This window comes from Cryptotermes secundus, unplaced genomic scaffold, assembly GCF_002891405.2.
Source record: "Cryptotermes secundus unplaced genomic scaffold, Csec_1.0 scaffold23, whole genome shotgun sequence".
In the NCBI taxonomy this organism is placed as follows: domain Eukaryota; kingdom Metazoa; phylum Arthropoda; class Insecta; order Blattodea; family Kalotermitidae; genus Cryptotermes; species Cryptotermes secundus.
Genome location: NW_019732377.1, coordinates 689,048 through 701,177, shown reverse-complemented (window position 1 = coordinate 701,177; position 12,130 = coordinate 689,048). Strand labels below are relative to the sequence as shown.

General features: G+C 41.5%; 1 protein-coding gene across 1 annotated transcript in view; it reads left to right on the top strand.

The window, feature by feature from the left end:
* Window positions 1-742: 742 nt before the first annotated feature.
* The window catches only part of LOC111867557 (cubilin-like), a gene marked incomplete at its 3' end in the record, with an annotated part of 638,701 nt that continues 627,313 nt past the window's right edge, over window positions 743-12,130 (top strand). The window contains exon 1 of the mRNA XM_023857538.1: window positions 743-820. Coding sequence (XP_023713306.1) covers window positions 797-820 — 24 coding nt within the window. The remainder of the gene's footprint in view (window positions 821-12,130) is intronic.

Sequence of the window (12,130 nt, the reverse complement as noted above, 5' to 3'; positions counted from 1 at the left end):
AGTTCTAAGGTAATAATAAGGTAAATGTACTATAATTTATGTTTAGTTTAAAGGTTTAGTGAATTTTCTTAAAGTAAAAGAATTTAAAATTCAATTGGATTTAGGGTACAGACTGAGACCAAGTATATTTGAGCCGGAATGCCCCAGCAAGAGTAGTGACTATCCAGGACGACAGGGGATTCAAGTCTCGATTTTTTTATTGCTAGTGAGGTGAGACTAACTCCCTTGTACTGCGGCCACTTCTGGCCTCTTGTACCAGCCCCAGATGATAGGTGAGGGTGATTGTGGAGCAATTGGTGGAATGAAGATTGCCAGGGGAAATCGAAGTACTCGGAGAATACCTGCCCCAGCGTCACCTTGTCCACCACAAATCCCACTTGACCAGACCCGGGATCGAACACGGGTTGCCGCGGTGGGAACCCAGCGACTAACCGCTTGAGCTATGGCGCGGCCAAAGTTTCGAATTACGACAGGGACAAGAGAGTTTTCTCTTCTCCACACCATCCAGGTCGGCTCTAGGGCATCGCTGGCTACTTCCCTGAGACTAAACCGGCAGATACGTGAAGCTAAGTACTCACCCACATCTAGGGTCAAGGTTAATAATGGTGGATCTAAACCTCCATTCTCTTATACGCCTTCGTCGCATGACAATTGGTTAAATACAGAGGCTTATCTTATATTACCTACATATTTTATGATAATTAGCAGTAAATTATTAGTTTTTATTTTAATTTCAGGTTGCAACTTGGAGCAGTGGTGCATCATGGGAGATTTCCCCACACGATGACGTCACACAATGTGCAGGGATAATGTGATGGAGGTAAGAAAAGAATTGTTAGCATTATACAAAACGTTCAGAGCGCCAACAGGGCACTGTCTTACGAGACAAGGTGTAATTTCACAGAGATCGTTGGATCATTCAGATTCCCCACCCCCTGTATAGAGTAAAATATCGTAAGAAATATAATCGTAATTATCATCGTCATCATCTTTATCATCGTCATCGTCATCATCATCATCGTCGTATAAAAAATTCGGGGAAAAAATAAAATTTACAGTAGAGTCCGCGTGATTTTTTACTGGTTTATTTGGCCGAACCAACAAATTTTATTTTAAAAGTTTTATTTTTTGTTTTGCTGAGGAAATGCGATTTAAGTTACTTAATTTTATGTCACATTTCCTTAATTTATTTCTGCTTTTCTCTTTGTGTTCATGCCAGCATATGACTTTTATGAAAACTGAGGTACGTGGCTTTCTTTATTTTAGTATTTAAATAATTTTCTTTATATTTAGAGATTTTAGATATTTTCTGTTGTGTCCAAAGTACGTGTGTTGCATGATTTCTTAAATGTACATTACTCTGCCCCAGAGTGTCAATATTATGGTATTTTCACATGCATGGGGGAGCGTGACTAAACTAAAGTGTTCTCGATCGGATGATTGGATATATTAAAACCTTCCTTTGAAATCACTTTAAGTATAGCCAATAGAGCGCTATCGCTGTACATGCACTAAGACTCTCTATCTTCATTACGCGTATCCTGGCAATGGATTTAACACCGAAACTAGCACCTCTTATCAGTATGAAGTCTTCCTATTATTTTGTGTCCTTGTACTGTTAACTGCAGTGCATTAATCTAAGCTACAGCAGATCGTTTTCATACAGGATCCGCACGGACCACACGGAAAACACACGTCACGTCATGTCACACATTAATTCTGAATATTTTGCACCTTTAAAATCTGTTTGTACCTCCTTTTCTTACACCTTCCATTAGCGCTATATATCCGTACATTTCATCCCTAATTAAATAACCTGGGTATTGTCTGGTGAAAGCTACAAATTGTGAAGATTCTCTTATTACGTCCATCTATTCTGCATGTCGGTCTTACAACGAACTGCGGAAATTCAATCTCTTCACAATATTTATACACATATGAGAGCATGATAACAGTCTTCTGGGATTTGGCACCGTGTATATGTGGTGTTAAGCAGACGCTTTTACCGGTTCTCACGGTCTCTCCGCTTGCAGAATTCTTATATTTTTTCTTCTACCCTGAAGATGGAGGCGATACGTTCCTCCGAAACGTCGGTTAACACCACATATACACGGTGCCAAATCCCAGAAGACTGCTTTCTTCATAGTCACCGCCGTGAAAGCCTCAAATCTTACATGATAAAAATGTTTTACTTGCTGTTCTCTAATGAGTGTGGTCCATCTGAAATGTTAAAAAGCTCATAAATCTGTTCGTTTTCCAGAGTCAGTCATTGGAAACCTTTTCTATGGACTATCCCCTTCATGATCAGTAACGCCAAAATATCCAAGGCTACTACAAGAAAAGAACAATAATCACGTGCGTTAATATATAAGATAAAATGTGTAAAAGCAAATTATGTCTGGAAACGACATGTTGCTACCCTCAGAGACACTGACATAGGTCTCAAGCGCAGAAGGGAGAAACGGTAGCCGTGGTACATGGTCCCTGAAATAAATGGCTAATATTCTTTTGATTGATTCCATGCCGGTCACGGTAGCTGAGTAGTCTAAGACATGCACTGCCTTCGCTCGTTTGGAAGCCGGGACCGTGAGTTCGAATCCAACTTGGAACATGGATGTTCAATGTTTGTGTGTGTGTGTACGTTCTTTCTGTATTTGTGTACAGGTAGAGAGGCCTTGAGACGAGCTGATCTCCCGCCCAAGGAGTCCCACCGAATGTCTAAGATCTAGTAAACAGAAGTAAAACGGAGAGTTTTATGGATGTACTCGTAGGCTAAGGCCCAAATTGGGGCTGTAGCGTCACAGGAAAGAAGGAGAAAGGCGTTCCATACGGTTAGAACCTGCCTGTGGTAACTTCAGAAACCTTCATATGATGTGTGGTTTTGTTTTGAATTAATTACGCTTATAAAGTTAACGTCTTTTATTTAACTTATTTGCAGAATGAAGACACCCTTTCTATTCGTACATGACGTTTTCGTGTTCATCTTTGAAATATTTAAATGGGATAAAGCTGTAGCCGTATATACCTCGCTAAAATTATTTAATTAAGGGCATGACCAATTTATGCAGTGTTTCACATCTGAGAGACGCTCCTTCGGCGAGATACCATCCCGGGATCGTCTAGTTGTAATTCAGCTATTGTCTTCCTTAGGCTTAGGGTGTCACCATTGTCCTTAACGTCGCCAGTTTGCTTCTAGTGTCGTAAATTCACGGGCTGACGTACAAGACCGGTAAGTAGGTATCTTGGGTTCCCTGCTCGTGTTCCTTGTAGACCTGAAGAATTTTATGATGTGCATCTCGAAAAATACGAATATAGGACAGATGCCGGGTTCGACCCTTGGCTTTCTTTCGTTTGCTTGTTTGATTTTTCTTGTTTTATGCACATTGGGGGATTTGTAAAGAAAAGGCAAGCAGTCGGCTACAGAGAGCGGAGGTGGACAGTTGAAAAGGTGGACGCAGAATAGGGAAGTGAGTTACAGGAGGGTAGGTAGCTAGTGGTGTGTAGGGTCAGCGAGCTGGTATTAGTGTAAAAAGGTTAAGAGTGACGGAGCGGCTAGCTTGAAGGACTTGTGTAAAGAGTGACAATAACTGTAAGCAGTTCTAACGTAAAGACCTGTAAATCATAATCCCTAAGTGTGTTCCCCTCCCGGTATCGGAAGCCCGTGTATCCCTGGGACAAAGGTCACATCCCGAACAATAGTCGTGGCAGCTGTACGTCGGAGGTCGGCTACAAAGCTTTAACCTGTTTTTACAGGAACTTAAGTTATCTTCGTGTTTTTCTCTGCTTTATGTATATTACGGAATATACTATTAAGAAAACATTCTTTCCCATAATTTTTTACGATTGCATCAAAACGCATAGAAAGAGTAGGAAATGAGATGAAATGCTTGCAAGGGACCAGCTGTTTAAGAATTTGTTCCTAAAATTGTTCACCTTGGGGTAGCTTCGTAAGTGGGGACAATTTCAGAACGGAGGTTGCTCTTCAATTGTTTTCTAAATGCTCGTTTCTATTCCAAACCAGCGAAGCGAATGTTATTTATATATCTTTACGCCGTTTAAGTCGGGAGTCTGGAATTGCGAGATTACGTATCCTTCTCCTTGACTCCAGCTGGGACTGCGTGTATTTTTGTAATCCACCAAACGCTCGTACTACTAGATGTTCGAAGTATAGTGTCTGTTGTTTGTATTCATCCGCGACAATGCACATCAGAGACTATATTTTCCCTGTCTCTCTTTTCTTTACTTAGTCCTTGTAGGCGGAAGAAGAGGACGACTTTGACCCATCGCGTAGCTACCAGCTATACACTGCTACCAACCCCATTAAAATGGAAATTTCGGGGTGCAGAAGCATTGGGAGAAGGGTGTGTGTATTATCAAGGGATGAGGAACTAAGAGGAGAGGAAGAGAAGGAGTGACTCGATCGTGTATAAAGGAAGGGAATCGGGGGTTGAAATGTCCGGACCACCACCGCACTCTCTTTCTCTCTCCCTCTAATACCGCTCGTCCATCCAGCTTCCCGAATTCTAGTTCAGTGAACCATAAGCACTGCTCTTCGTCGCTAGGCCTCGTCTGTCTGTAGCGATGATTGGTTGTACCCAAGGGCAACCAAATGAAAACTGTTGTGACGAAAGTAGTTTTGAAACACCTTCTAGTGTTTTAGTAATTTCAGTAGTAAAGGACACGTAACATATGTATTACCGTATTTACGCATGTATAGGCCGCACATTTTTTGCCAAAAATTCAAGAGGAAAACTGGGGTGCGGCTTATATTCGAAATATTCGAAATCACACTTCATTTAAAAAAAATATATATATTCGTAATTAGTAATACAGGGTGTAATACTCCTGAAATAATATTCCAAGAAAATTATTTTTTCTATAATTTCTGTCTGAAAATTGTGCTGCGGCCTATACATGCGTAAATACGGTATTACCGAATACCACTTACAGCACTTACATTCTGCGTCCATCTTTTCCAAAGAAATCTTTAAAATTGTTTCAGATATCGTAATATTCATCTTTAAATTAATAAAAGTGATATGGGGATTCGTTGCGCTGATCACGCGACACCCTCTATCAGCTAAAGTTGGCACTAACTTCATCGACAAGCGGCGGTCGCTCGGTCGCTTGTGGAATAACAGTGCACCACTGTTTTGACAACTGAGCTTCACTTCCATTTGGCGATGAAACTGGAAATGTGTCTATTTCCATTTCGCCCTCAGCTGCACAGGCTTGCCTCACCACAGTGGGGGAAATGAGTGCCCTCTCTTTAGGCACAACCAACAACACATACTAAGTCAATCAGTTCAGGCTCCTAATGCAAACAGTTCGTCTCTGAACGACATGTTGACGGTAGTCGCAACGACATTTCTATACATCATGACAGAGCACAATGGGGCCGAGTCAGAAGAAGACTGAATATTGACCAACGCGAAAATTGTATTAAAACTCGTAAAGCAAAATGACCACTAGAATTATTAGGTGGTAAATATGACTGCGCTGACGATGGCCAGCAGAGTTGTAAACGACGGACCCGTCTTCTCGTCAGAGAGGAATTCTCACGTCAACAAACCCGAAACTGTCTGAGAGAACTGCTAGAAATGGGGTAAAATCTGCTATACTGACCCTGAACTGACTGAGGCTCTGTATGTGCTGCACGTATATACATTTTTAACACCGTTAACATGTAAAATATAAATATTTTTACATTATGGAAAATCACAGCCTCATCTCATCTACAGGATCATCTAATCCTCATAGAAGCATGGTTAAGCAAATGGAAAATCAAGGTAAACGAATCAAAGTCCACACAAACAACTTTCACCCTTCGAAAAGGCACGTGCCCCCCAGTGCAAATAAATCATATTAACATACAACCAAAAGAACAGGTCGGATACCTAGGATTAACCTTTGAACACAAACTAAACTGGAGACAACACATAATCAAGAAAAGAAAACAGATGAACCAAAAAACCAAAGAACTCAACTGGCTCATAGGAAGAAATCCCACCTCCCCATCGAAAACAAGTTACTAATCTACAAAACAGTCATCAAGGCTATATGGACATACGTCATAAAACTCTGGGTCTGCGCCAGCAAATCGAACATCGCCATTATACAGCGTTCCCAGTCCAAAATACTCCGAATCATCACGAACGCACCATGGTATGTATCCAACCATACCCTAAATACAGATCTAAAAACTCCTTATGTAACGGAAGTCATCCGAGAAAACAGCACCAAGTACTTCAACAAACTAGAAAATCACTCCAACCCATTTCTTCAACCACTACTACAACCTCATGAAAATCGAAGACTCAAAAGAAGTTGGCCACCAGATCTAACGAACTGAGGAAAGCATCACTGGATGTTTATTCCGCACACACGCCAGAAGAGTGTACAATAAATAGTTATTATATTGTACACCAATCGGCACATTGACTTACAGATTGTACAGTCTGATTGTCAATAAAGGAGAGAGAAAAAATTGTGGCAAATGACTTACTACTGCAGACAGTGACTGACAAAAGACAGACCCGTCCTCTCGTCAGAGAGGGCACCCACAATAACAAAACTCTAATTGTCAAACAGTAATAAATATCTGGGAATGAGCCCCTCGACACCCAGACTGACTGACTGACTGACTGACTGACTGACTGACTGACTGACCGTCAGTCGCAATCTGTCTTTGACTTTGACCTTGACCGAGAAGTCAGTCGTAGCTAGCCGTAGCTGAGAAGCCATGAATCAAGGACACGAAGCCATCTTGGAGAGGGGTAGTACAGAGTCCACTTGAGAGTTCAGCTCTGTGCGGGCGGCTCTAAAGACAAGAATTAGTAGCAAGAGTGCGACTTAGAAGGGAAGACTTTTAAGTTTAATATTTGGAGTATGTAATTCAGTGACTCTTAGTTCCTGTGTTATAAATCCGCTTCCACGAAATGGATAGTGAAGATATTGTAAAGGTGTAGCCATTGTTGAATTTGTTACCTAGCAACGGCTAGTATAAGCAGACATTATTTATGTGATTAATTACAGTAATGTTGATAGTGTTTAATTAATTGCAGTTACGACTGATGGGAATATCCAATAAGTGGACTCACCAATCCAAACCCAGTCTACTGGTCACTAATGCACGTGAAAATATATGAAATATAATTTTATCTGTTGTTTTGTACGGGTGTGAAACTTGGTGTTTGATAATAACTGGGGAATATAGACTGAGGGTATTTGGGAAGAAGGTGCTAAGGAGAATATTTGGACTAAAGAGGAATGAAATAATAGGTTGAAGAAAATTGCATAATGAGGAGCTCCATAACTTCTGTTCTTCGACATATACAATTATGTTTAGCAAGAGAAGGATGAGGTAGGCAGGACATGTAGCACGCATTGGAAGAAGAGGTATGCATATGGGTCATGGTGGGAAATCCAGAAAGAAAGAGACCACTAGGAACAACTATATTTAGGTAGAAGAATAATTTTAAGATGGGTCTTATAGAGAAATAAAATGGGGTGGTATGGACTGGACTGATATGGCTCAGGATAGAAACCAGTGGAGAGCTCTTATCAATACTGTAATGAAAGTTCGCGTTCCATAAATATTGGGGAATTCTTCAGCATCAGAATTACTGGCGGCTTATCAAGGACTCAGCTGCATGGGGTTAGCTGTTTGGTTAGTTAGAATAATAGCATTGAAGTACTATAGTAATAACTTGTAACCGAATTCCTGAATGCAACTGAATTATTTTTCCCGAAACACTCTCTGCCGATCACGGTAGCCGAGCGGTCTAAAGCACGCACTGTCTTCTCTAGCTCGGAAGCTGGGATTGTGGGTTTGAATCCCACACAATGTATGGATGTTTGGTATGTGTATGTGTTTATTCTGTTTTTGTGTTGTCCTGTATTTAGGTAGAGGCATTGCGACGAGCTCATCACCCGTCCAAAGAGTCCTACAGTCCGTAAAATGATCAATGGGACTGAGAAATCAGTCCTATGCTCTAAAGTGGGAACAAGAGGAGAGGAGAGGAAATGTTCTCCAGCTACTGATATAATTAAAGTTCACTGTTACACCTCAGGGGGGAGGGGGTGAGAAATAATAATTACTTGGGCCTGTCGTTACTCATTTCCTAACATCGGCGCTACACTCGGCTGCCGTCGGCTGTCTTAGCTATGGTAGCTCGGGATCGGTCGAGGACAGGATGGTTACTGGCGGGTGAATCAGAACTCCCTGCGTACATTTTCTACTATGTACACTGTCTATTTACAATAATAATTACATGAAGAAAAAGGTTTGCTTTTGATCTGTCTATCATGACTCTTATCCTAAACTAATTCTACCGACCTTGGTTGTGGAGGGGAGGTGCCTTGAAACTGTGCTCCTATCATTGTCTGTCACTCTCCGTTCATTTCTACCCTGTTCTACCCTGGCTCTCACTTGGTACACTGGAGACTGCCTTATAATCACACAATAACACTGTTCTTAACAGTAACATCTAACAGCATGGCGTATATGAGCGAAAAGACTTACTTGCAATACAAATGTAGATTACGGCCGTTGTCCACCCTCTTATGGAATACATGTCGCCGATAGCCTTCGGCTGACAACTCTATATTCTGTATAAGATCAAATTCCAAGTCTCTTGACTTTCCCTCATTTATAGTCTTAATTCGCTGATTCAGCGTGGACGACAAGGGGGTAGATAGCTCCTCCCTTGTGTTCTAATTTCTTAAAGTTAGGCTTTCATTGGGTATTCTATGTGGCTGGGGGTGGACCTCTTGCGTCTTATCGCTGTGTATTTACTCATATGACCATCTCCAGTGGCCTAGTTAGCGGAGCGTCTTGCATACGGTATTACGCATGAATGCTGATTATCGCATTCTTAACCTCATTGCGTGTCCAGGTGTTGTCATCTTTGCTCTTTCACTGCAAAACACTTTTCGCAAGTCTCCAGGCACCTAGGTAATGACTTAAATTTTCAATCCCAAATTTGATCCTCAACATTCACAAGTATTTGCAAATGGATAGCTAGTTAATTAAGTAATGTCTCTTTCAAAATAATTCTTGAGCGTACGATTTTACAGAGGGATGTGAAAATAGGTACACTGTTGTAGATATTCTGCAAATTGTTAACATGAAAGTTATTGATCTGAGCATAATTGGATGTCACAAAGTCAACGTGAATATTTAGACTATAGGAATGTTCACAGCTAGTACAGAGAGAAGTCTGAGTTACATGAAACTACCGTGATTTCTGAATGGACACTAATTTCAAATGATCGACACTTAAGCCTAATACAGTCACGTGGGTAGAACACAGCAACAAGTGCACCCACTAGTGAATGAGCGAAGAGCCACTGTCTCGAGATTCAAGGCTGGTAAGACTGAACGGCTGATACTCGTACCACTGTTCCCTCAGATAGCCTTCGATAGATATGAGTGATCTGAAATGGCATNTACCACTATCGCGAGACAAACGAAACAGCATCTATGTAAGATTTGAGGCTTTCACGGCGGTGACTATGAAGAAAGCAGTCTTCTGGGATTTGGCACCGTGTATATGTGGTGTTAACCCCACATATACACGGTGCCAAATCCCAGAAGACTGCTTTCTTCATAGTCACCGCCGTGAAAGCCTCAAATCTTACATAGATGCTGTTTCGTTTGTCTCGCGATAGTGGTAATCATTACATATTTGAGCACGAATTTAATATAATTTTTATTGTGTTTATATAGAATATGAAAGTAATTTGTAACAAAAGAATGGCAATTCCTTAATTAGAAAACCTGGGTATCGTATCATGTGAAAGCGTCAACGGAAATGCTGTTTTGTTAGTGGTTATTGAGTTAATCCAGTGAGGGCAGTTACGAGTTCCAAAGCTGTACACAGTAAACAGAAGACATAGCTGTGTAACGCTGCATAAGGGAACCCATAACTGATAATTGCCTTACAGAACTCTAGACTAAAATTGACGTAAAAGACATTCTCAAAATAACTATTTTCCCTTTAGGCGTAACTCCTCACACTAAGCGCGGGTCAGTTCAATTGCACGAAGATGTTTTATCCTTCAATTGAAGAGATTGGAACGTGTGTACCTCCTTGATACAGTTACTGAGGAGTCTCATAACAAACACTATCGCCTACATTTAAGCAATTTTTGGCCCAATTTTTCGCTTAGTGGGGGTGGAGCCCAACTGGGTTCACTCGGCACGACGGCCACTGACTGGCCTATTGTAGCCTGCCCCGGGTGATTATGATGATGGAGAATTTGGTGGAATGAAGACTGGCAGGGGAAACCGAAGTACTCGGAGAAAACCCGCCCCATCGCCTCAAATCCCACTTGACCACACCAGGGATCGAACCCGGGCCACCGCTGTGGGAAGCCAGGGACTATCCGCTTGAGCTATGGCGCGGCCCTTTCTGGCCCCATTACTCTTACTGATGCTTTTACGGCGTTAGTGAGCAGCCATCACAACCCACATTGGACTCACAAATCCTTGAACGCGTTCTCTTAATATTTCAGAAAATCCAGACATAAATACGTCGCTATGTCCTAAATACATAGCGTCGTGTTGCTGCAGATATGAAGAAATGTAAAGTGATGGATACACAGACATATTCCAAAAATAAGTTAAGAATTATTTGAAGAATTCCGACTACTGGGGATGTGGCGCCGTGTGGATCTTGTGTGAACCGATTTTTCGGTAAGTCGGCCCAAACAAGATCTACATGACGCCACACCCCAGAAGTCGGCATTGTTCATAGTCACCTCCGTGAAAACTTCAAATCCTACATAAGAATAATTTATCTATATATCCAAGAGTTTTTGTGCGTACGTAGGTGCTGGTTAGAGGGCAGGATATTAATACTAATAAAATGTGGCTTGTTTAAAATAATAAGGAGCACGTAGGAAAGAACGCTGGTTCAGTATTTGAACATTTTGGCCCTAGGCAGTGTAACAGATCCCACAAGAATACACGAGGAATTCTACAAGGCATAACTCGTCGCTCTATATCGAGAGAGAATTATTAGCCTCAAATGCATAATTAGGATCTGTGACCACAATTTACTACATTCTCTGCACAGGCAACTTGATATCCCAAACCCTAAACAATATTTCACATACCTTCCAGCTTAAATTTATTTTGATGTAAAATGGTATTGAATTCGTGTTTACCCTTTGTGTTTTCTACTCGAATCGGGTGCAGGCATTTGAGACACTAAAAGTATTTGTTGTAAGAAAGCTGTTACAAATCTGCAGTGCTTTATTGATGAGGAAATCGGCGCGCAAGTGTGATTTAAGTTTTCCACTGCTGTACAGGTTCTTGTTGTCGCCTTGTGTGTTATAAGACTGTGTAGTTAGGTAGAAACTTTCTGTTTTGAAAATAAAATTCTGTATGCATTTCTCGCTCTTTTCTTGAGAACGGCCCGAAAACTCTATTAACTCAGATTTCCTCTGAGATATTTCGTAATATAACACACTCTCACGGCGAGTCGTCCCTCCACCCATTCCCCAAAACGGAGGGCAACACCTTGTTTCGTGTGTGCTACTGTTTATTCAGTACAGTTGTATACCTGCCATAACCTCAGGGCGCCTCTGATGGCGCATAAGAAGAGATGGCAAGACACATACACATTAGAACCGCAACACCTAGTCGATTTGTATTGGCATAGAGAGGGAATAGACCTTGTGACATTCCGTGGGTTCATAAATGTAAGGCTGGAGACATAATTGTTTCGTAGTTTTCGTGAGTGACCCCTTGAATTTTTCTGCCATTCATTGTTCTATCTATGGTTCTTCAGCCCTTTGTTGGACCTTGACAACTTTATCAGTTTCTTGATATTCTTACGTAGTTAGTAGAACTTCTTGAATGGGGGTTGAACACTTCGCAAGGCCGCTACCTTCACACAGGAGAGCACAAACACAGAAAATAGCACAGAAGTATCCATGACTCGATTGGGATTCGAGCCCACGATCCCAGTGTTGTTGGGGTAAGACAGTTCATGCCTTTGACAGCGCGGCATCCACAGTATCTGTGGATTACTTACCGGACACTGCCACCTGAAAGGACACCTTTTCAAGTTGGGACTGACAAATAACCTAGCTTGTGTACAAGAAAACAAATCATCCACAC